The 26,599-nt window shown below is 41.5% G+C and overlaps 1 protein-coding gene across 4 annotated transcripts in view; it reads right to left on the bottom strand.

Annotated features, from left to right (window-relative positions):
• atad2b (ATPase family AAA domain containing 2B) overlaps positions 1-26,599 on the bottom strand; it is a 152,732-nt gene that overhangs the window by 81,349 nt on the left and 44,784 nt on the right. For all 4 annotated transcript variants that reach the window (XM_062044939.1, XM_062044940.1, XM_062044942.1 and 1 more), the window contains exons 11-22: positions 24,072-24,187; positions 23,814-23,988; positions 23,643-23,731; positions 20,077-20,236; positions 19,330-19,420; positions 11,801-12,109; positions 11,125-11,272; positions 9,746-9,932; positions 9,494-9,679; positions 8,569-8,704; positions 280-473; positions 6-165 (exon numbers count right to left, since the gene is read on the bottom strand). In XM_062044939.1, coding sequence (XP_061900923.1) covers positions 6-165; positions 280-473; positions 8,569-8,704; positions 9,494-9,679; positions 9,746-9,932; positions 11,125-11,272; positions 11,801-12,109; positions 19,330-19,420; positions 20,077-20,236; positions 23,643-23,731; positions 23,814-23,988; positions 24,072-24,187 — 1,951 coding nt within the window. The remainder of the gene's footprint in view (positions 1-5; positions 166-279; positions 474-8,568; positions 8,705-9,493; positions 9,680-9,745; positions 9,933-11,124; positions 11,273-11,800; positions 12,110-19,329; positions 19,421-20,076; positions 20,237-23,642; positions 23,732-23,813; positions 23,989-24,071; positions 24,188-26,599) is intronic.

Genomic DNA, 26,599 nt, shown 5'->3' with positions numbered 1-26,599 from the left:
CTTACCTCCTGGGTCTTTATCGGGGTTATACTCTAACGCGTTGCTGCAGATGAGGTCGATGTCTACCAGGAAGTCTTTGGCCGTTAGGTACTGGTGCTTGTCAATCTTTGTCATGACTGTCGACAGGTCCATGGGCTGTCGAATCACCTCCAGGTAGTCGGACACCTGACAGCCACACAAAGAGAACAACATGTCAGTCGAATACCTGTGACGACCCATAAAGACCTTAAAAACCCTGTCTGAGCAGCACAACACTAGGTTCTCCATGTTGGTTCTCACCTCGTCAATGTCGACAGGCTTGCTAAAGATGTTGAAGCGCTTGTCCGTGGCCAGGCGCTTGGTCACGTCCCTGAGAAAGAGCCGCAGCTCCCTAAGCGTGTTCTCCTCCTGTTCAGCAAGGCGGCGCTGCTCTTCCGCAGAAAGGACTCTGGGGCCAGGGGCCTCAGCCACCTGCAACACTTCCTCACTCCTCTCTAGAGGGATGAACGCAAAAATGTGACTAGGGGTGTCCCGTTACACCTTTTTCACTAACGATAAGATACCGGTATTAAAACCATGACTATTGGCCAATACTGATATCAATGCGATATAATATCAGTTGAATCACGGCACATACTATCATTACTTATTTAGTGTGGAATGTTGTAAAAGGTTTGATCAGGTGAAATTACTCAGAACAATGCTAGGTATGAAATACACTCAACTGGAGTGGAAATAGACTGTCTTTAATTATTTGTTTACCTAAATTGAAGTGGAGTGGTAATTATTGACAACACCTTGTAGCCACAATAATTCATGACCTACAGTAGTAAGTTAAATAATGCAGACACGTTTGTTCCTGGATACTTTTTAGTACACTTCTGCCTTGGAGACTTGGTAACTGCAAGTAATGTGCAACTATAATTATTTCATACTTGATGTTGTGTTTTAAACTGCAATATTGTTCAATTAAGGACAATTATTACAGATGTGTTGCTTGTGTGCTTAGCTGTTGTGTAGCCGTTAGCTCCTAGTAACCAATAGCCTACCATGTTTACTTTTTGTAAATGACTTCACTAAAATACAAAAAAGACCAACCCCGTGTGCTTAATGAAATACATTAACCTGTTAATTGGCTGCCCAACTTCGCACAAGTAAACACGCTGCGTGACTGCTTGTCTCAGAGCACGTATATCTGAGATTTTAGATGCAAGCTGATAGCAGCAAAAAAATAAAAATTATTGGATGATATTGGGCCGGTATCCGATATCAATATCGGATCTGGACATCACTAAATGTGACCCTACTTTCTTTGAAGGCAACAGTCACACGGTAGCACCTTAAAATGGTATGTTTCTCAATCCACCAAGGTGTAGTCCAGTGTTTCCAATACATCATTTTGTTTGTGGTGGCCAGCTCTGGATACAGTTGGACAACCACAGAAAGATTTGACGTATTATCTCACACTCCCTCAAAAACAGGTATTATGTTTGTCTAAGTAGCTTGTAGATACAACTTGAGAAATTGTTTCTCTGCCTCGTCAGAGACAAGATATAACCAGTAACTGATTAGACAGACAGTCATCAAACAGAAAGAGTCTTACTAACCAACGTAATGTTGACATAATGTTAAGTTAACTCACGACAAGAATGAACTACAAATCTATGTGGGTAACAACTAAGCCCTATCAAAACAGTAACTGCAAAGCATGCACTGTACTCCAGCGGTAACTAACCTCGATGAGACAATATATGGTGATATTGGATATACAATGATTATCTTAAAGACCAGCGCATACCTACAAGGAGCCGAAAGCACATCATAAATGTTTTTTAATCACTCGTTAGTCATGCATTTTATTAGGCGCACGCACACGCCACTGCAAAGCATGAGGTAAGACACAAATCAAAAAACTCAGTTTAACAAGTCCACACGCATCCTCTAGAAAATGTTGTAGTCTCTATTCAGATGATACCGAAGAGTAAGAAAAACCAACGTCCAATCGTCCATAGTCAAGAAGTCAGCCAGCATCGTTAGAAGGCCCTGCGGCGCCTACGCTCTCCTTCATTCCGGGCATTCCTGACTCTAATTAGGCATAATAGTCAGGCGCTAACATCGCACTTCCTTTCCTGTATTTTAGGATTGCAATGGTGCTCGTGCCTAAGAAACCCCTGAAGAGCAGCAGGCGGAGAAAAGGAGAGGATCCCTGCATGGTACCAAAGAGGAGTCAGCGGATAACCGCTCCGCATCATTTCCATTTTAAAGCCCAAAGGTGGACTGGACGTGGATACTTTTCCCTATATTGCGCTTAAACGAAGGACTGGGGCAGTGGCAGAGGACAGATTAACAGCTGGATGTGGATGTGATTAGGGTTTAGGAGGCATGACTCTGATGGGAAGGAGGAAAGGCAATATTAACAAAGTGTGTGCAAAAGGGAAAATTTACATCTGCTCATATCTACAGGCAATGTGACGCGTTATACGCCGGGCAGGCAAAATATTTAGTTCTGTTGCATGCCAACAGAATATGAATTAGATCCACACACACGTTTGAGGGGCAAGTTGTAGCTGAAAGGTGCACATTTTAAGTCCACAGCAAGGAGGGAAGAAGCACGTACAGAACAACACTGCCCTCTAGGGCTGATGTCCATAACGGTCTTCAAAGCTTGAACAACACGTTTGGGACACACAGCTCCTCCTCTTTATACACTCTGTATACTTTCGCTCAAAAGTAAAGTTAAAGTACCCATGATTGTCACACACACACACACTAGGTGTGGGCGAAATTATTCTCTGCATTTGACCCATCACACTTGATCACCCCCTGGGAGGTGAGGGGAGCAGTGAGCAGCAGCAGCGGTGGCCGCGCCCGGGAATATGAGTAGTTCAACTGATTACTTGAACTATTACTTCCTGTAGATTTTAAGGCCATGTGTCAGAAGAAAGAATAGAACCCGCCCCTATTTTTTTCTTTGTTGGGGGGAGCGTAACAGAAAATATTTGAGAAGCACTGCTCTAAGTGGTTATCCTTTATTTCCTTGCATATAACAATGGGAATAGTTTGAATGTGAAAACATTAACTGTACAGTAAATACTATTTACTTTGGCCACAATAATGCACAAGCTTACTTTGTCTCAAGTAGAAATCAACTGATAATCGGCCCGGTTGATATTTGGCATTTTTATATTTATAATTTTTTTATTATTGGTAATAAATCGTAATAATTATCTCTATCGCCATTACTATCATTTTAAATGTAACAATCATCGAACAAATGCCTTTTTTTAATCCAGCAGACCAATGAAAAATTGGTTCTTTTGGCTCAGATACAGCCGTGCCAGTGTCTCCAGCATTGGCCCGCCCACGGCACCATCTCATTGGTTAAGTAAACTACGCATTTGTAAGAGCAGAGCCAAGCAGAAGCCGAGGTCTTTTGCAGGCTCTTCATTCTCAAACACACCACGGTGAGAAAAGTGTGATATACTGCTAAAATTAACTCCGGTGGGTGTACGAATGTGTTAAAGGTACATAAACACAAACTTTCCTGAAATTGTAACAAACATCCCAGTCCTCTACATGTCACAACTATTGGAATCGTTACTTTAAGCAGAATACCGTAAACATTTCATAAAAATGGGCGGCAGCTGCTAGCTCATAGTACTTCACGAAGTGTCTGTGAATTAAAATATTGATATGGAAACAGTCCATTAGAGTAGAAGCATGTTTGTGTGATTGAGAGAGAGAGACAATAGAGTATAATTATATAGGAAGGACACACAAAGAAAATAGACAATAGTGTGTTCCACACAAGTGTGAATTTGTGAAGTGAATTATATTTATTTAGCGCTTTTCTCTAGTGACTAAAAGCACTTTTACATAGTGAAACCCAATATCAAAGTTACATTTAAACCAGTGTGGGTGGCACTGGGAGCAGAAGAGTAAAGAGTCTTGCCCAAGGACACAACGGAAGTGACTAGGATGGCGGAGGCGGGGATCAAACCTGGAACACTCAAGTTGCTGGCACGTCCGCTCTACCAACCAAGCCACGCCCCCCCCCCCAAGAAGCTGCAGAACAGTAAAGCCCAGTTTATCGTGCAAGATTTGTATCCCTGAAATATTTTGTATATGCTGGGATATATTAAAGATCCCAGCAAGGTTAAAAAAATAAAAATAAATAGAGGAATTGAAAAATATAATCTGGGGTAAAGGCGGCCCTTTTGTTCCAAAGGTTAAAACTAAAATATGCTCACACTGGTGCCATGGCATTTGGTTTTGCTATCATTTTGTCCATTTTCGCTACTACATGTGTTGCACGGGCTAACTTGTTGCACTCTGTGATGCTAGCGGGCTAGCGGCCCCGCCTCGCCGCCCTACCAGTAAGCTTCAAAGACACTTGAGGACAAGAAAATTCACCATAGGGCTGCACTATTAATCACATCTTAATTGTGATCACGATTTTGGTAGCTAAAATTACCGTAAACAAGCGTAATTTTTGGCGATATTAACATTTTAAAAAAGCAGGCTACACTGCATATCAGAGCAAACAGTTTGACAAAGGTCAGCCAACCACCAAGGGGCAGCCAAATGACAGTGGACTCTTGAGAGTGAGAATTAATGAGTGAGAACAGAGACTAATAGTAGCTCAGCTGGCCGTCTGTCGCTTCCAAAAATATTACGAGAAAATAAATACATTACTACATCAGTGCCGTACCCTCCAGCAGAGTGACCCACGGATTGCCAACAGTGGGGCTGGACGATTATGGAAAAAATAATAATCCCAATTATTTTGATTGATATTATAATTAAGATTAATTACACAATCATTCATTAAAAATTTTAAACTAGTATTTATTGTCCCACCAAAACTTAACATTAAATATAGTTTAAAAAACATATTTAAATTAGTAACTAATAATAGTAATAACAAAAAAATGTAAAAGCAATATAAAAATATATATATATTTATTATTTTTCTGTTTTAATTGTTTTTAATTTTGTTTTTTACCTTTTACTCTTATTTTAACACCATAAAGTGTGTGCTTTTTGTACCAAATAAAATTCAATGAAACGTTTTATAATTAAATGCAAAAATCCTCACATTTATTAGCGCAATACATCTTTGGACAATTTTAAACAGCATTTTAAGTCAAAGAGTGTGTGAATGTGAGTGTGAATGTTGTCTGTCTATCTGTGTTGGCCCTGCGATGAGGTGGCGACTTGTCCAGGGTGTACCCCGCCTTACGCCCGAATGCAGCTGAGATAGGCTCCAGCACCCCCCGCGACCCCGAAAGGGATAAGCGGTAGAAAATGGATGGATGGCATTCATTCATACATTTATACAATATTGTTGTATAAATGTATCAACAAGTGCTTTAAGTATATTATGCTTGTGTAAGGTACTTTTTTAAACCTTTGTTAGCGTAGTCAGACCAAATGTGGCGCACCGGGCTATTATTGTGAAGGATGTGTGCTGTGCTGTTGTTCTCAGCTTGACGCATAAAGAAAGGATTTGAGGCTGTAAATAAAAAATAAATAAAAAATAAAAAAGAGTAGTTGCAGCTGCTGTCCCCCTGTTTGTACAATAATGTTAAAGCGATGTCGTCATTCACAACAACACAAGCAGATGAGATGTCTTTGTGTGTGTATGGATTGTTCTTGCTCGCTTTAACTTTGCGGGTTTAGTCGCGGTTTCAAAAGGCCGTCTTGACATTGTTTAGTTAAGGACGCGTTTCGGGGCTGAATGAGCGTTCCCGGACACATTATTTACTCAAACAAATGTTACTTCTCCTCACATGTATGTCAATTTCCCTGATATTGTTTTGAGTTTGTCAGGGGATTCTGTTTTTTTGGCCAATTATGTGACTCCGTCCGTGGTTACTTCAACACGGAAAAATCCTTACTTTTTTTGTTGGGTTTAGTGATTATTAATTAATGCTGTGTCAAATAAAAAGTAGTAACTATGATGATCTCTGATGATTAATCGTTTTTTTCAATTATGTTTTCATGATCGTGAGAAGCCATAATCAAAATCGAAATCAAAATGTGTTCAATTGTCCAGTCCTAGCCAACAGGCATGGATTTTAATCTCGGAACACACCCCCAAGCCTCGCCACTCTCTAGGCAACCTCCCGCTCGTTCCCCAAAACCCTGAAATGCTCCCGCGCAGATGGACTAATGCAGCCCAAATTCACCTTCATTTTCATTCCGCTATGGCACAAACGTGCGCAGCTGCTGAAACCAATGAAAAGCGTGAATGCTCTTCAAGCATCCACATGGTGATTTACCGATGCTGGTAATAATTTTCATTATTCGTTGGCTAAGTGACTTATCGAATATCAGCGCTTTTGAAGCAGAGAGGCAGGGTTTGATCCCCATTCAGGGCATATAGAATATTAAGCAGTTAGTCTACCAAAATCATGTACTTTGTTGATTGTTATATTTCACTAAAATGTAAATATCAAACAATTTGTTTATCATATGTTCTTAATTATCTAAAACATTAAACACCAAGGCCCTCACATTAGGTTAAAGTGTTCCCTGCCGTGAACAGATTACTTAATTTCCTTTTTTTTCCTTTGATGAAATTGTATTACATTTTTTTAAGTTCTAGTAATGTAACGATAGTAATGATAAACCATGGTGTAAAACTCTCGTCGGTTAGTATTACCGTTTAAAATTAAAATGATCGTAAAACCGTGATGGATAACTGTACTTCAATAAACTCTCGGACCAATGATACTGCTCATCTACACATGAAGCAAACTAGTATGCTAATATCTAGCTAGCCAAAATGCTAACATGAATACAAGAGAACATATTTCCCTTATTACAAACTTCAAACCACAATCCAAGCATGTATAAACACATTGCTGTCTGAACAACTAAAGGCTGGAGTATACTGTCACGCCACGTAGCTTACATCCCCTCTAACGGGGTCTTGTTTGATTAATAGTTCTTCTGTGGGGGGTGGCGCCACACTTGTAATTCTCTTCCAAAACACTAAGGGGCAGTGTCTCTAGATAAGCAACTGCAGCTGTCGTTGACTAGATACTGTATTTCCTTCTTGTGAAGAGTGACGATAGACCACCACAACATCGACATCTTTGTCGTACTGGAACTAATCATTCAGAATCATCAATTTACTTTTAATGGACGTTTCTTATAAAGTTAAAGTTAAAGTCCCAACGATAGTCACACACACACTAGGTGTGGTGAAATTATCCTCTGCATTTGACCCATCCATGGGAGGTGAAGGGAGCAGTGAGCAGCAGCGGTGGCCGCGCTCGGGAATCATAAATCAGAGGAAAATAAGTTTGTGGAGATTGACTGTGCAACTTCTGAACAAGTCGCGGCAGAGGACGCTATTATTATTTGCAATGCTATTCGGCCATTCGGGCCAAGGGACCAGAAAGAGCTATTATGTAATTTTAAATGTACATTTTTTTTAAATAACTAGTGTAAGGTAACAACATGCTGGTGCTAATCTGTGTGGTCATGTTCAAAGTTCACGATTGTAAATGCACCCTGCCTGAAAGATTGACGAAGAATGAGAAGTGTGTTAAAAACAAAACAAATAAAAAGACGAGTAAGCACGAGAAGGAATATGTGTCATGATTCAGGAATGAACCTGTCGTTAGCACAACATTGGCAGTAAAAGTTAAAAAGTGTTGTACTTTGTGACTCCTGGACGCAACAACAACACAAGCTGAGAAACGACACATTCAGTAATTATTTTTAGAGCGCACCTAGATATTAAGTACACAATATCAGTTGTCATGCAAATATTTAATCACTGTTGTTTCATTTCATACAATAATTTGTGCATTTCAAGCACAAAGTCTGCTCGCCTGTTTTCAGGGACCCTCTTTGGCAAAAACTGACCAATCACAGCTCTGCGTTCTGCAACGCGGACCTCTGGTTTTTGGGAGGTGCACGTAAGCCTTGCAAGAAGCGACGTGGGGTTGGGGGACAAGATGGCGTTGCAGGTTACGTGACGCAAGATTTTACACCAGGCTTAATACATTTGTGCACATTGAACATATAGGATGTGAGTTATTAGATCTATACTCGGAAGATATGACACGGAGGCGTTAACAACAGAAAGTGAACACTTGTGACGTCACATAAATCTGACATGCAATCCTTGTTTTGCTTTTATAATTAAAATACAACCTTTACAAATACAAAGGCAAGATAGACAAGGCTCTTAAGAACTAAGAACAATATTTAATGTTTATTTTGCCAAGTATATTGTGTCGATGTGATTTTTTGAATAAATCTTGGTAAAAAAAATATGTTTGTTAGTTATAAATATATATACCGGTATATATATATATACACACACACACACACACACACACACACACACACCGGTGTATATATATATATATATATATATATATAGAAGTACTTTATGAGCAAATCCAACAATACCATTATAATAACGATAACCGTAAAATGAAATGTTAATTTTGTTACATCCCTTTTAGGTTCCAATGTACACTTGAGCAAAGCTGCTAAAATAATGTACATTTTCTTCCATTCTCATTCCTTGTTGTTATAAAGGCCAATCTTGCGGTCCATACATACCTGTATTCTTAGCGCGTGGTGGGGCTCTGGATGCTTGGACCAGAAGCAGGTCGGAAAAAAAGCTTCTCCTTTCTTCTTCCCCTGGTGGATGTAGGGTAATCACCTCACCGTATGCCTTATGGAACATACTCCTCACCTGCAGGCATGATGACAATAATACTTTATAAGAGAAAAGCGTTGCTTCGCTTCACTTCAGCACGGTGATGGGAGTTCAAGGCCACACCTGCTGGTAAGACCCTTTTTTGCTGACCTGGCAGGTCTTTTCCACTTTATAAGCCATTCGTTCTTCTGTCTCACATCAATCCTTCTTATCTCTGACTTGAATGTTCCCTCTCTGATTCACATTTTGGGCTTGCTGGAATCAGTGCTCTCTTCTCAGATAAGGAAAATTAGGGAAAAAAAAAAATGTTTTAAAGAATAAAATTGGGGGGAAGTATCTAACAGTGCAGTCCTTGTAGCACACGATTAGTGATCATCCCTCGCTGTTTTTCATCATGATATAGTCTGCAGGGTGCTAACATGCAGTGGGATGGATAATGTGTACCTCAGAATTGTGTAATGGTACACCTGACTCTGGGTGAATACACAAAAGAGTGTGCCATATTAATTAATGTCAAAGTATGGAAACTTTCATTCAGGCGCAAATAGATATTTGACAGACCTTGGAACTAATTAAAACACCTTTTTTTCTAGACAAAAAAACATCATACTTATTATAGGATCTTTTTCTTTTCTGCTTCCCAACTATCTCCGTCTCCCCACACACTAAAGCAATCCAGCCCTTACAAGGTAACCCCCAATGGGTGGTCCTGACTGCATGACTCTCAGTGGTAGAAGAATAAATCCAGCAGCAAGGATGGTAAAGCCAGGACACAAGATAGCTGGAAATGCAGGAGAGTGGGATTAAATGAAAGAAAGGTCTCACCTCTTCAGACAGTTGTGAGTAGGAGGTCTCTGCCGTGGCGAGGATGAGGACAGGGCAGAAGGAGGGCACATCCTGTAGCAAGGTGAGGAAGGTGCTCTTCATAGTATCACTCACTGTCTCCCACCATTCGGAGATATGCGGCACAAACACCACGCTGGGAACGCTACGGCAGGCCTCCCGGAAAACCTGAAGGTGCATATTTCAGGAGGTTAAAGAGCTAGATGTTGTTGTGAACCTTTTTTTGTACGTTACCTGAGCACATGACTCCTCTGGCGTCTTGGCGCTGATGGAGTAGAGAGTAGGCAGGTCAAGGCGGTGCACCGGCAGCTTGTCAAGGTGATGTAGCAAGGCGGGTGCAAGGTGGGAGCTTTGTCCTGAGCCCGGGGACCCAGCCAGGAGCAGACGGGGCCGGTATGCTGTGGGCTGTTGGAGGGCGGAGCTGCAACGGTGAGCAAAACTGACCAATTAATTGCTTGGCTGCATATGATGTCACATCCGGCTCACGTCTGGCACAGTGAATACGCGTAGTGGTCAAGCCAGCGTCTGTTCTCATTGGGTACTAGGAGTCATTTAGCCTTTCTCAAAGAAAAATGGCCTATGATTTCCTTTGTTTTTGGCTGTACGAAACTTTCAAATCGCGAAAAGGATAAACGTTTCTCGAGAGGTAATCAAGAAGGGCGGAAGACAAAGATTTTACAAAAAGACAAGAAAAGTAACACGCACTCCAGTCTAACGGAGCAGAGTCGAAGAATGCATGAGTTTGCAGTGATCACCTCGTTAAAGGTTTGCCTATTAGACTTTTAACGTTTAGTGTTTCCCATTTAAGTATTATCTTGATAATATTTGTATTTCTTAAAACACATTTTTGCTACGAGTGTTTCGTAAAGCACCAACTCAGTGAGTCAAAATAAAATAAATCAAATGTGAGCCAAAATAAACGAGTTAAACTTTTAACAAAGGCAGCAATCATTAATGAAGCTTTCAGCATATACACAATGTTGACATCTATAGTTATATTTTCATAAAGACGGGAAAAAACATGCATACTCTTAAATGGCGCATGCAACAAACATGGCTGTAGATGCAAAGTTAAATCATGAAATACAACCTTTCCCGAGCGCAAAAATTATGCGTATATATCCAGGAGAGTCTTGATACCTACGTCCTTGACCCAGCCACACACAAATAAGTTGTAGACCTCCATACTTTTCCAAGTTTTAATTTGTTTTGTTGTGCAGAATGATGTCTGGAGCACAATAATTCGACATGTCTGGAAACGCGACCAACGGATAATCCTTGATATAAACTCGACACATTTTTTTGGATAAAGTATAGAGATAGATTACATTGCATGGTTTGATTTTTTTTTTGTATCTTCTTTTTGCAGGAAGGCCAAGGCCTATTGTATTCTCAGACAGTTTGTGCACTGCTTGCTACACAACAGCAACCTTGGCTCGGTTGAACACCACTGTTTTTCACTTCCGCGAATAAATCACACGTCTGTTTAATTTTCCTGAGGGGACTCTCCTGAAGGAATCAATAAAGTACTATCTATCTCTCTATCTACAAGCAATTGGAACTAAAAGCAGAAGATGCGGTTTGTATGTAGAATGGAATAGTAGATAACTCACAAGGTGCAATGAATGAAGGGTCTGTGCATTGCAGAGGACAACAAACTCGTCGGGGATGCAGCAGGCTGGTTTTCGTAGATGGAAACGTCCTCATTATCGTCATTGCTGTACAAGTTGTCTTCAAGCAGCTGATTGTCATCGCCTAACACTGACAAATTCAGAGCTTTAATAACTATACAAATAATACATCTCAACAGGAAAATTCAGACACAAACATGGAGGTAGGTGCCAAACCAAATAAGGATTGTGTGGGCCTCTGCATTCTGTGTTGTATTAAGTATGCTTTAAACAAGTGAATGCATTAATGGGCTATCAAAATAAAGATTTTTGGAGCTGCACTGTGTAAACTTTGGACATCTCTGGTGTAAACAAACCTCTGACTGGTGAAAGGGAGTAAGCGTGTTGAAAAAGTGATTTTAAAAAATGCCAAGCGAGGAAAACGTACGTGACAAATTAAAACGGCTGGAGAAGGGGGGGAGGAACTACCACCAACATTGAGTTGGGGTTCTTGCCATCTGTGAGTCGACAAATAATTTAACTTCATGGCTGTTGACAAGCTGATCAAGCTGTTAGCACATTGTAGCTTGCCTCACGTCAGCTAGTAAGGATCCAGCACCCCCATTGCCTCCTGAATCACATAGGGAAGATATGTTTAAAGTGAAGTAGGAATCTTTACCATGTGTGTCCCTGTAGTTACACTGAACGTGAGGGAAGACTCGGACGAGAGCTTTGAGCACCAAGGAGAAGGAGCCGGCCAGTAGGGGCCTCAGGATGGGTGACAGCGCTCGGCCAGAGGGAGCCAGGGCCCTCTGGGAGGCCGGGACGATGGATTTCATGGCCCTGCTGAAGTCGCCCGGGCCCAGCACGATGGAGGCCACATCCAACTGCAACTTGACACTGCTGCCATATATCTGAGGGTAGCGGCGGCGCAGTGCCACCAGGGCCGCCTCTGTGCAAAGTGCTTTGATGTCGGCACCACAGTAACCTGGACAGCAACGCAGTAAACTTTAAAAAAAACTTGTCCCACCAAATAGAAACATTGAAAGATATTGTTGATTACAAAATAACAGTAATATTATTATAATTTTGGTTTATTATGTTTTACACTTATAATATATCAAATGTTGTATCAAATCACTGTTAAGGGTGTGCAATATAGGTATACGATAAAAATAATATACATTTAGCCAATGATAGCGCTTTCAATACTATCATGTCGTGAAGATGCATGTACATACTGTACACATATAGATAATTATATATACACACACACACACACACACACACACATATTGGTGTGTATCTATATATGTGTACATACGTACATTTCAGGGTTTTCCCGGGATTGCCACTATATACATGGTGGTGGGGGCGTGGCTAAGAGCTTAGTCAATATGCAGTGGTGGGCCGTCAGGGCCAGCAAGGCTTTCTCTGCTGGCCTAACATAACCAGAAATCATGATCATAATTAAAGATGAAAGTATTTTTTTAATTTACTTTCCCTAAATATCTTAAAGTATTCATATTCTCTTCATGTCATATTATGCTCCTTCCAGCGCTGTTGTTTTTAGTTTATAGAATTTTTTATCCAATCAGAATTCAGCTATCTTATGTTGCCATGCTGTACCAAATCTGCCTCGAGCCTTCAGATTCAGCAATGCGGGCGTCTGTGCGCTGTAAGTGAATGGGGACATACAGTGATAGACAGTTGCAATAGCCAATCAGATCACGCGTTGTTGTCAGCAAGGCCTTCTAGATGGCCTAAGGTAGATATATAGTGATGTATGAGCCAGGTAACATAACAACTCCATAACCCAGCATGCCACCGTATTGGAGAGCATGCGCAGTAGCCCCGTTTAGGTTGTTGAATGTAGACATGCCGGTGTGGAGTAAACTTTAAGAACTCAGCCAACACGCCTCATCTGCATCTTTTATGATTGGACAAGACAACATATATTTGCAGAGCCATTTTCAAGAAGGATATTTAAAGAGAAACTACATCTTGTGAGAACATCTCGGCCAACCCCGGAAGCTAGCTCAGCTGTCGATGAAATGTGAGTTCAGATATTTTATTTCTTTATTTTTTCATGTTTAAAATGTTTTTTGCAATTTAAATTTTGACAGTACTACATAAGATATGTTTTGATTGCTGATGCGGGTTTATTGATTTTTAAATGCGCCAGAAAATAACCCGTTTTGTACAATGTGCAGTAGTGTGTAAATGTGTTTCTGTATAGTATTTCTCCAGCAATGGTCATGTGGTGGCATAAATTATGGTGTTTTGAAAGGTAATCATGGAAGTCGGACATCACTGAAGGCTTAGATGGGAAACGCACGGCCCGCCACTATCAATATGGCATCATATATGACATGATCATTTTGATTTGCAATTATACATATATTTTCTTTAAAAAGGCTAAACAAATGTTTTGTGTATATTTAAAAACAAATATAAGGGTTATTAGTTAATATTAATACCATTAATAATATTTTAAAACATTTCTCCAGAATCGAAATCACAATCAGTTTTAACACAAGGAATTTTGACTTGGTAGTGAAGTGAAGTGAATTATATTTATATAGCGCTTTTCTCTAGTGACTCAAAGCGCTTTACATAGTGAAACCCAATATCTAAGTTACATTTAAACCAGTAGACTGTGCTCTTTGTTCAATGTAGTTTCAATTGCTGCTTTTTGTAAAAGGTAACACAGGCTACACTTTATTCTGCCCTCCCTGAATGTTGCAATTTAGTTTGCCAAATTCGTAAACAGTCCTTTGTTAGAATTGAAAAAAATTACTTTAGGTGTTTTGTTGATATTATTAACAAAGAGGTCACTGTAAAACTAAACACACTAAAGAAAGTACATTATATATACACATGAAGCGCACATACATGTTGGAATCACATTAGATTAATAATACAATTTGGAATAAACTGAAAAAAGCAATACAATCTTGCAGGATGAAGGTTGAGCTCTAATGCCGCTAGCTTAATGCTAACATACAAAAATCAAATTAGCATGGCCAATCGCAGGGCACATATACTGAATATAAACAATCCTTCACACTAACATTAATATTTAATGACAATTTTCAGTGTCCAATGAAACTAACATACATATTTTTTGGAATGTGGAGGAAACTGGAGTGCCCGGAGAAAACCACACACGCATGGGGACAAATGCACACTCCACACAGTGATGTCCAAACGGAGGTTCAAAGACGTACACGGTGTACAGTTAGACATTATTGTCAGTAGTAATGTCAAAAGATTTAGGGTAGTTTACAAGAAATACACTAATTAGCTTAAAATACCTTTCTCTTCAACTTTTCACTTAAATCTGTGTAGATTTAGGCTTATTTTGAAAGGTTTATAGGCAAATATATAATCGATCATGAAAATGTTTTTAAAATGGAATAGAGTGGATTTTTATACTCTTAAGATTTTTTTTTTTAATTAAACCATGTATCATCACTAAGATAATACTGCTACCTCACTTCACTTGACACTTACGGTATTTAGAGAAGTAAAGATTGGAGGCACATCATGTCTTTACATCTGAGGGGTCCACAAATTAAACATCAATCCGTGAAAGACAAAGATGGATTTATTTGTTAACTACTGTATTTGATTGACATAACGAGTGCAGTGCTGCTGTGATCGTGACGCTAATGAGAAAAAGGATCGATAAGTTTGTTTGAAGTTAATTTCCTGCTACAAATATTAGTCTCATCTACAATTCATGTCTGCGGTTGTTTTTATTTTGTCTCTTTTTAGTTGTGTATGTCCTATTTGTTCAGCAATGTTTGCTAGCCATATCATATTGTGCGCATGCGTCAATCTAGACGGCCGCTGCTGCAGTTCGCTCCGTCATTGTCTTCTGTTTTTGTTCTTTGTTCGCTTTGTACTTTTTTATATTTTTACATTTACTTTCTATCTAGTCGTGCCCTTCTAAACATGCAGTTTAGAAGTGTTTTGTTCATCCTACTGACGGTGGGGACGCTACTGAAGAGCTCAGACGGACAACAGTGGAGAAACTCTTTTATCTACACCAGGGAACAGTTGTTAGCGACACCAGTTATTAGCATCCAGCTAACGGAACCGGCGCTAACTAAACAGATCCCGGAGGAGCTAAAAAGGACTTATGGAGGTGCTCGTGGCTGTCGAGGGAGAGGGAGATGCTCGAGACATAAGAGGGCTGAAGCGAGGAGGGAGAGAAGGAGATATAAACCATATCTTCCTTCCGTCGTCATGGGTAACGTGCCGTCTCTGGCAAATAAAATGGATGAGTTTTTCGGTGCTTGCCGCTAGTCAGAAAGAATATTGTGAGTGTAGCCTAATGTGTTTTACTGAGACGTGGCTGCACGACGATGTTCCAGATAGTAACGTCTCAATAAACGGGTTTCAAACGGTGCGCGCTGACCGGGACCGAACCAACGGCAAGCGATAAAGGAGGGGGGCTTGCTTTGTTTATTAATAAGAAATATTGTCATCCCGGTCATATCACAATAAAAGAGCACCACTGTGACCCGAATATAGAGATGTTAGCTGTAGGACTCAGACCACATTATTTGCCCAGGGAGATTCCGCATGTTATCATGATGGCAGTATACATCCCCCCTTCTGCTAACGCTGCAGCTGCCAGTGACGTCATCCACTGCTCGATAGCCAGACTACAAACCAAGCACCCGAAAGCTCTCATCCTAATCTCGGGGGATTTTAACCATGTTACTATGGACAAATCACTACCCAACTTCACTCAGTATGTCAGCTGCCACACCAGAGGAAATAAGATTCTGGACCTGCTGTACGCAAACATCAAGGATGTGTATAGCTACATACCGCTACCAGAGCTGGGCCGGTCAGACCACAACCTTGTTTACCTCAATCCCTGTTATGTGCCTCTGGTCAAAAGACAGCCTGTGACCAAAAAAACAGTGAGAAATTGGTCAGAGGGGGTCCAAGAGACACTACAGGGCTGTTTTGAGGTAACTGACTGGCAGGTGCTCATGGAGCCTCATGGAGAGGACATTGACGGGCTCACAGAGTGCATCACAGACTATATCAACTTCTGTGTTGACTCAAATGTCCCATCAAGGACGGTCACCTGCTACCCAAACAACAAGCCATGGGTGACCAAGGACATCAAAGCCCTACTGAATGAGAAGAAGAGGGCATTCAATGCTGGTAACAGGGAGGAGGTGAAAAGAGTTTAGGGGCTGCTGAAGACCAAACTCAGGGAGGCCAAGGAGAACTGCAGGAGGAAGCTGGAAAGGAAGCTGAAGGACAACAACATGAAGGCGGTTTGGAGAGGTATGCAGACCATCACCGGCCTCAAACCGTCGAGGGGTAGGGGGTGGACGGAGACAAAGAGAGGGCCAATGAGCTAAACCAGTTCTTTAAAAGGTTTGACACAGTGGCTCCGACAAGCTCCTGCCCCCCTCGAGACATGCCAGCCGGCTTCCTGACAACTTCAGTGAACCAATCCATCCCCACTTCCCCTCCTCACAGCCCCCCAACTCCAATGACTACCTCCCCCCACTTAACACCTCACCCTCAGCTTGATAAACCCCCCCTCCCCCAATCATTTGAGACCCCCCCAGTGTGTCTGTCTGCAGAACAGGTGAATGCACAGCTAAATAAGTTACACACAGGCAAGGCCGCGGGTCCTGACGGTGTGAGCCCCTGGGTGCTCAAAGCCTGCGCCCCACAGCTGTGTGGTGTGCTCCAGCACACATGTTGTATGCTTGCATGTTTGAAATAAACTCAAACTCAAAAAATGAGCTTTAGGCTGCAGAAAGTCCCCACACTGTGGAAAACCTCATGCGTGGTCCCCATCCCCAAGTGCACGCGACCCAGCACGTCGAAGGACTACAGGCCGGTGGCGCTAACCTCCCATATCATGAAGACCATGGAGAGGTTGGTCCTGGAACAACTCTGCCCTACAGTCAAGCCCCACCTGGACCCACTCCACTCCCGACTGGGAGTGGAGGACGCAGTCATCTACCTGCTGAACCGAGCCCACACCCACCTAGAAAAGCCTGCGAGCAGTGTGAGGATCATGTTTTTTGACTTCTCCAGTGCTTTTGATACCATACGGCCTGGGCTGCTGGGTGTGAAGTTGGAGACGATGCAGGTGGAGGCCCCCTTGGTGTCCTGGGTTGTTGATTACCTGACTGACAGACCACAGTACTTGCGACTGCAGGACTGTGTGTCTGACAGGCTGGTCAGCAACACCGGGGCCCCGCAGGGCACAGTTCTCTCCCCCTTCCTCTTCACCATCTACACCACCGATTTCCACTATCACTCAGAGTCCTGCCACCTTCAGAAGTTTTCTCATGACTCTGCGATAGTGGGGTGTATTGAGGATGGTGATGATGAGGAATACAGGGCACTGGTGGTGGAGGACTTTGTCACATGGTGTGGAAAGAACCACCTCCAGCTTAATGTGACGAAGACCAAGGAGCTGGTTGTGGACCTGGGAAGGAGGAGGAGTACTCCGGCGACCCCTGTTTCCATCAGGGGGGTCGATGTGGACATGGTTGAGGATTATAAATACCTCGGAGTACACATCGACAACAAGCTGAATGGGTCAAAACACGCTGAGGCACAAGAAGGGACAGAGCTGCCTCTACTTCCTCAGGAGGCTAGGATCCTTCAACGTCTGTACAAAGATGATGAAGATGTTCTACGAGTCGGTGGTAGCGGGCGCCTTCTTGTACGCCGTGGCCTGCTGGGGCGGCTGGCTGAGAGCGAGGGACGCAAACAGGCTGGACAAGTTGGTAGAGAAGGCCAGTAACGTGGTGGGAGTGGAGCTAGACTCTCTGGCGGTGGTGTCAGAGAGGAGAAGTCTAGCAAAGCTCCTAGCCATTATGGACAACACCTCCCACCCACTACACTCGGACCTTGCGGAGAGAATGAGCACGTTCAGGGGAAGGCTCAGACTCTCAAAATGCAACACGGAACAACACTGGAGGTCCTTCATACCGACAGCCATCAGACTGTATAATGCATATGTTCCTTGACTGCACTTAAGTGTAGAATATATTTATATTATTTAGATATTATATATATAATATATTAAATATATTATATTATTTATTATCATTATTGTCTATTGTGAGCGAACTGTGGGGCTGAATTTCCCCCAGGGATCAATAGAGTACTTTCTATTCTATTCTAAGATTCAGTATATGCTGTTGAGCCTACGAGAGATATACTCATCTATTTTATTAAAACTAGTAAGGATATTTTCTCGATGCTAACAAATATCACCAAAGACGCTATAATGTAGTCATCCATGTCGAATAAAGCACTTGGATTTCCTGCACAACAACTAAGCTTTTAGTTTCTGTTCAGAAAATGGTCAACAAACACACGATGGATTGGACCAACAATTACAATATTTATTACTACGACTTAGCATGATGTTAGTTTATTTGCACAACCAAGTATTCGTAGTTATATTTAGGCATAGCAACCACAAAAAAAACAAAATAACTAATGCAACCTATTGTCCTTTCTTTAGGTTTAGTTCTGCTATCAAACACTACTAATACAACTTGATTGCATCACAGATGGTTTCTCAAACAAATCAAATGTTCGAACAAACATTTTAAAAAGTGATCGCTGCACACACAAGAGGTCCAATTTGTATTACACGAGATGATGAAAGTGATATTTTTAAGAGCCATTTTCTTCTCCGCATTTTCGTTTTTTCCCCTGACTGTATTACCTTTAAGAACCACTTCTTTCGGGACTCTATGAAAGCTCCTTCTTATCTCTCTATTGAACGACTGGAACACCCAAGAACAGAAAAGCAATACAGCATTTTCTGATCAAACTCTACACTCACTTCTCACTTGTTTTAATGCTACGCTTGAGCTAAGCCACGAAGAAGTAAATATGCAACCTTCCTATAGTACGTAAATAATACACTATAAATGATATATATATTCTTAAAATATAGCACTTAAATTTGTTTTCAAGTTAAAAAATAGTACGTAAATAATACACTATAAATGATACATCCATTCTTAAAATATAGCACGTAAATTTGTTTTCAAGTTAAAAAAAAACATTTCTCGGAGGAACAATATATATATATATATATATATATATATATATATATATATATATATATATATATATATATATATATATATATATATATATGTGCTAAGTAGGCAGGTTGGGGTGTCTTACCGACACATTTTTCTGCAAGTTCGTCAACAAACGGCTCGGACAATTTGGGATTCCAGTCCCGAGTGTGAATCTGCAAGATGCGCTTTCTGGCCTGTTGAAGAAAGGGATGGTGAAAAAACAAAGGGGAAGACATTCTCTAGCAAGCAAAAATGATGGCTCAAGTCTTGTACGTAATGACAGTACAAAGTGTGGTTTGAAAATGTCTTTTGTAGCTGTCACATTTAAAGGAAATATGCCTTGGATGTTAAATAAAAGAAAACAAAAGTTTCATAACTAATAAAACTTGGAGCTCTTATTCCGAGCTGACACCCACAAAGACAGGAGGTGAGCTTCTTGTGTTGCATCATCAGCACAGAACTCTCACTTTGACAAACAGATGTTTAAGAGCGAAGTGCTCACTCACTATGGTGAAGAACGGGCAACCCTTTTTTCATCATATTTCATCACATTTGCAGCATTGGAGTAGTGCTGACAAGGCTGGCTTTATGCAGGTTTTAGTATTGTAACATGCAAACAGTCAAAAATAGGTCTGGGAAGCCATGTTTTTTAATGTCACTTTTGCAACATTGGTTGGGTTCTTAATAGCCCAAGGGCTGCATGTATAATATATGTTGCTTTTATAAAACACAACATTTAGCATGCATTACTTTGTCTGATTGTGCTTGCCTATATAGTTATTCTGTGGTTGAAAGACATTTCTGGCAGGTTTTTGGAAAACCAAATTGCTGTCATGGCCACAACTCTCACCGTCTTGTCGGGCAGGTCAAACAGAAACTCCCGGTCGAAGCGGCCGGGCCTCCGTAGCGCCGGGTCGATAGAGTCAAGTCTGTTGGTAGCACCGATGACCACTATCTCGCCGCGGCTGTCCAAGCCGTCCATCAAGGCCAGCAGAGTGGACACAATGGAACTAGATGATAGGGGTAGGTTGATAATAGAGTATATTCAATACAAAAATAAGGATAGCATAATAAATTACATAACACACCGCAATAAAAGTTCACCTCCAGGCAGCTACAACCCTAAACTAACACCCTCCCCGGATTGCTAATAATCAAATGTAAACAATCAAATGCAGATACTTTTTCTTTTTCTTATGCCTTCTGATCTCTCTCTCTCTCTCTCTCTCTCTCTCTCTCTCTCTCTTTCTCTCTCTCTCTCTCTCTATGTCCACTACTTGATGTCCATATCCCCCCTCCCCACCCCCCCCCCTCCCTCCACACCCCTGATTGTAAATAATGTAAATAATTCAATGTGATTATCTTGTGTGATGACTGTATTATGATGATAGTATATATGATAGTATATATCTGTATCATGAATCAATTTAAGTGGACCCCGACTTAAACAAGTTGAAAAACTTATTCGGGTGTTACCATTTAGTGGTCAATTGTACGGAATATGTACTTCACTGTGCAACCTACTAATAAAAGTCTCAATCAATCAATCAATCAATCAATGGAATTCAAACAGAAACAAAAGCATCTCTTTTGGTTTCTATGATGTCATAATCGCCATAATCATGTGGAATGCTGAGAGAAGAGTGTCACACTTAACAAGTGTCTCAAATGCTATGATAGGGTAGCATATCCCTGTGCAAAGAATGATAAATGGGTTGTACTTGTATAGCGCTTTTCTACCTTCAAGGTACTCAAAGCGCTTTGAGAGTATTTCCACATTCACCCATTCACACACACATTCACACACTGATGGCGGGAGCTGCCATGCAAGGCGCTAACCAGCACCCATCAGGAGCAAGGGTGAAGTGTCTTGCCCAAGGACACAACGGACGTGACTAGGATGGTAGAAGGTGGGGATTGAACCCCAGTAACCAGCAACCCTCCGATTGCTGGCACGGCCACTCTACCAACTTCGCCACGCCATCCCACTTAACCGAACACTTAACTTACATTCTTGTCCCAACTGTGCTGAACTGGGCTTTTGTTTGGTTTGCTGTCATTGTTTTTGCATTCTATTTGCACTACAGGATCACATTTGTTTTATTTGTATATACTCTATTCATAATATATTCCTATTAACCTATGCTATTTATAACCTGCTCTATGTAATGTTCTATTCAAATGATTATGTAAATAATATAATTATTGTGGTACTCGTTGAGCTAAATTTGAGACTTTGGCCACTAAATATTGTGCCATTGTTTGATATTTCAGTCCTATTTGTATTAATTTAGGACTTCTGAGGCAGCGGACAGGTACCGACAGGCCAAGCGGTGTGCGGCTTCGGCGGTCCCGGAGGCAAAAACTCGGACATGGGAGGAGTTCGGGGAAGCCATGGAAAACGACTTCCGGACGGCTTCGAAGCGATTCTGGACCACCATCCGCCGCCTCAGGAAGGGGAAGCAGTGCACTATCAACACCGTGTATGATGAGGATGGTGTTCTGCTGACCTCGACTGCGGATGTTGTGGATCGGTGGAGGGATACTTCGAAGACCTCCTCAATCCCACCAACACGTCTTCCTATGAGGAAGCAGTGCCTGGGGAATCTGTGGTGGGCTCTCCTATTTCTGGGGCTGAGGTTGCTGAGGTAGTTAAAAAGCTCCTCGGTGGCAAGGCCCCGGGGGTGGATGAGATCCGCCCGGAGTTCCTTAAGGCTCTGGATGCTGTGGGGCTGTCTTGGTTGACAAGACTCTGCAGCATCGCGTGGACATCGGGGGCGGTACCTCTGGATTGGCAGACCGGGGTGGTGGTTCCTCTCTTTAAGAAGGGGAACCGGAGGGTGTGTTCTAACTATCGTGGGATCACACTCCTCAGCCTTCCCGGTAAGGTCTATTCAGGTGTGCTGGAGAGGAGGCTACGCCGGATAGTCGAACCTCGGATTCAGGAGGAACAGTGTGGTTTTCGTCCTGGTCGTGGAACTGTGGACCAGCTCTATACTCTCGGCAGGGTCCTTGAGGGTGCATGGGAGTTTGCCCAACCAGTCTACATGTGTTTTGTGGACTTGGAGAAGGCATTCGACCGTGTCCCTCGGGAAGTCCTGTGGGGAGTGCTCAGAGAGTATGGGGTATCGGACTGTCTGATTGTGGCGGTCCGCTCCCTGTACGATCAGTGCCAGAGTTTAGTCCGCATTGCCGGCAGTAAGTCGGACACGTTTCCAGTGAGGGTTGGACTCCGCCAAGGCTGCCCTTTGTCACCGATTCTGTTCATAACTTTTATGGACAGAATTTCTAGGCGCAGTCAAGGCGTTGAGGGGATCTGGTTTGGTGGCTGCAGGATTAGGTCTCTGCTTTTTGCAGATGATGTGGTCCTGATGGCTTCATCTGGCCAGGATCTTCAGCTCTCGCTGGATCGGTTCGCAGCTGAGTGTGAAGCGACTGGGATGAGAATCAGCACCTCCAAGTCCGAATCCATGGTTCTCGCCCGGAAAAGGGTGGAGTGCCATCTCCGGGTTGCGGAGGAGACCCTGCCCCAAGTGGAGGAGTTCAAGTACCTCGGAGTCTTGTTCACGAGTGAGGGAAGAGTGGATCGTGAGATCGACAGGCGGATCGGTGCGGCGTCTTCAGTAATGCGGACGCTGTATCGATCCGTTGTGGTGAAGAAGGAGCTGAGCCGGAAGGCAAAGCTCTCAATTTACCGGTCGATCTACGTTCCCATCCTCACCTATGGTCATGAGCTTTGGGTTATGACCGAAAGGACAAGATCACAGGTACAAGCGGCCGAAATGAGTTTCCTCCGCCGGGTGGCGGGGCTCTCCCTTAGAGATAGGGTGAGAAGCTCTGCCATCCGGGGGGAGCTCAAAGTAAAGCCGCTGCTCCTCCACATCGAGAGGAGCCAGATGAGGTGGTTCGGGCATCTGGTCAGGATGCCACCCGAACGCCTCCCTAGGGAGGTGTTTAGGGCACGTCTAACCAGTAGGAGGCCACGGGGAAGACCCAGGACACGTTGGGAAGACTATGTCTCCCGGCTGGCCTGGGAACGCCTCGGGATCCCCCGGGAGGAGCTGGACGAAGTGGCTGGGGAGAGGGAAGTCTGGGCTTCCCTGCTTAAGCTGCTGCCCCCGCGACCCGACCTCGGATAAGCGGAAGAAGATGGATGGATTGTATTAATTTTTTTACTGCTTTCGTAAGAATGTGAGATGGCCAAACAATTAATTCGGTCGGTTGTGTGCAGAGCAGTGCAGTATTGAGTTGCAACCAGCAGAGGTGCTGTTGATCCAGCCTAAGCTAGTTTGATGCCCACGAAAGGCCATAATCATGCAAATGTGTTATGTGGAAAATCGCACAATATTGCATGTACTGTAAACGAATTTGAACTTTTTAGATGAATTAACTGTTCTTCCATAGTTTCTGTCTTACCTGTGGATTTGATCTTGCCTACTAGAGCGAACTGGTGCCAAACCATCGATCTCGTCAAAGAAGATGATGGACGGCCTCATCAGGTAGGCCTGATTAGGATTAATAAACATAATTCTTAGTTAGCGCACTCAGGAATTGGTATTCAAGCAATCCTAAGGTTTTGTAAGTCACCTGGTCAAAGAGCAGGCGCAGCTGGCGCTCCGATTCGCCAACCCACTTGCTGAGGCAGTCGGCACCTTTCCTCATAAAGAATGCTATCTTGCGTTCTCCCTGGCTACACTCGTTGGCAAGAGCCCGAGCCACCAAGGTCTTTCCTGTCCCCGGAGGGCCGTAAAACAAACACCCCCTGCAAGACCAGAGGGAGCACAATAAGTACCAGACTTTTAAGTGTTTTATATCAATGTAGCACGAGAAAAAAGTTGCACTAACCTTGGCGGCTGAATTTTGAACCTTTCAAAGACTTCTGGGTAGACGAGTGGGAACACAACCATCTCCTTCAGTGACTGAATGTGATTGCTCAGGCCGCCCACATGGTCAAATTTTACCTGATTTGACAAAATCCAAAAGTTTTTTTGAATTGGCGGAGTGTCAATGGAAATACAATACTTAAGTACAGTGGTAACTCGGGGATACGAGTTTAATAGGTTCTGTGACCCAGCTCATTCCTCTGAAAACATGGTCCTCTGTTTTGCAGTCTTTTTTTGTACAATGGGGTATTTGTGACATCACAGATTGGCAGATTACTGATTTGGGCATTTTTTGTGGGCCTACATGATCTCTGCCAGGCCCCTTCTCTCTGCGTCTGATGCCTTTAGCCTCCAGCGTAATTCCTTTTCGTTTCATGGTATCTATTTTGTGTTTATTTGTCCACAACATTTTACCTGGGAATTGTGTCAACATGGACAAGTACGTACAAGTTCAAATGTGGATTCCTAAAGAAGCCTTAGCTTGACGCTCCTCTACTTTCTCCTGCTCCTTTTGCTGCCGCAACAACAAACAAAACTCCAGACGCTCCTCTTCGTTTTGTATAGTTTACTTGTGAACTTAATCATTCAAAAACGTAAAACAATAACGATGTGGGAACAAAGAATGGCAAAATAAAGAGAGTTTGTTACAGTTAGAAAGAGTTGGAAAAAGTAAGAGTAAGGTCAAAAAACTGTGTGGCTCGATTCCCCGTACCTGACTGCCATTACCCATAATACCTTGTGTCCAAACCCTCTTACCACACAGATCCTTCCGCCATATATGCAATTAAACAGTTACTTCATCAAATTATTTAGACAAATGTAATAATTACAAATAAAGTGTTCCTTTTAACTATTCTAAGCATGCAATATGTACATACAGTAAATAGTCACATTTTGGCTGAATAAACATAAAGCACCTTCCATAAAATGTAAATTAACTTAAACAGCATTTAGGCTCCTACAGTAATTATCCTTTAAACTCGAACGAAAAAGAAAACGCAAATGCGACATTACAATTTGGTTAGAGAAAACAAGAAAAAGGTAGGATAAATTAATGTTTTTATCTAATAATGGTATGCGCATAATAACACAATCTTGCGAGATGCAGTTACATTAACGCTGGATTTTGAATGCGACTGTGCATCAATCCGAGAGTGGGCTTGTGTACCTTATGTTGTACCGGTAAATTAAATCTATATCTATATCTATATATATATATATATATATATATATATATATATATATATATATATATATATATATATATATATATATATATACACAGTATATCTATATCTATATATATATTAGGGGTGTGGGAAAAAATCGATTCGAATTCGAATCGCGATTCTCACGTTGTGCGATTCAGAATCGATTCTCAATTTTAAAAACTCGATTTTTTTATTTTTATTTTATTATTTACATTTTTTTTTTTTTAAATTAATTAATCAATCCAACAAAACAATACACAGCAATACCATAACAATGCAATCCAATTCCAAAACCAAACCCGACCCAGCAACACTCAGAACTGCAATAAACAGAGCAATTGAGAGGGACACAAACACGACACAGAACAAACCAAAAATAGTGAAAGAAAAATGAATATTATCAACAACAGTATCAATATTAGTTACAATTTCAACATAGCAGTGATTAAAAATCCCTCATTGACATTATCATTAGACATTTATAAAAAATTAAAAAAATTAACAATAGTGTCACAGTGGCTTACACTTGCATCGCATCTCATAAGCTTGACAACACACTGTGTCCAATATTTTCACAAAGATAAAATAAGTCATATTTTTGGTTCAATTAATAGTTAAAACAAATTTACATTATTGCAATCAGTTGATAAAACATTGTCCTTTACAATTATAAAAGCTTTTTACAAAAATCTACTATTCCGCTTGCATGTCAGCAGACTGGGGTAGATCCTGCTGAAATTCTATGTACTGAATGAATAGAGAATCGTTTTGAATCGGGAAAAAATCGTTTTTGAATCGAGAATAGTGTTTAATTTTAAAAAAAAACGATTTTGAATCGAATCGTGACCCCAAGAATCCAAGAAACAATATTGAATTGAATCGTGGGACACTCAAAGATTCCCAGCCCTAATATACAGTATATATATATATATATATATATATATATATATATATATATATATATATATATATATATATATATATATATATATATATATATATATATATATATATATATATATATATATATATATATGCATATATACATACATATATGTATACACATATATGTACAGTATATATTTTATAAATGTCTAATGATAATGTCAATGAGGGATTTTTAATCACTGCTATGTTGAAATTGTAACTAATATTGATACTGTTGGTGATAATATTCATTTTTGTTTCACTACTTTTGGTTTGTTCTGTGTCGTGTTTGTGTCTGTCAATTGCTCTGTTTATGGCAGTTCTGAGTGTTGCTGGGTCAGGTTTGGTTTTG

The sequence above is a fragment of the Entelurus aequoreus genome, linkage group LG04 (assembly GCF_033978785.1).
Source record: "Entelurus aequoreus isolate RoL-2023_Sb linkage group LG04, RoL_Eaeq_v1.1, whole genome shotgun sequence".
Classification (NCBI taxonomy): domain Eukaryota; kingdom Metazoa; phylum Chordata; class Actinopteri; order Syngnathiformes; family Syngnathidae; genus Entelurus; species Entelurus aequoreus.
The sequence above is the reverse complement of the archived record's forward strand: the minus strand, read 5'-3'. Positions and strand labels throughout refer to the sequence as shown.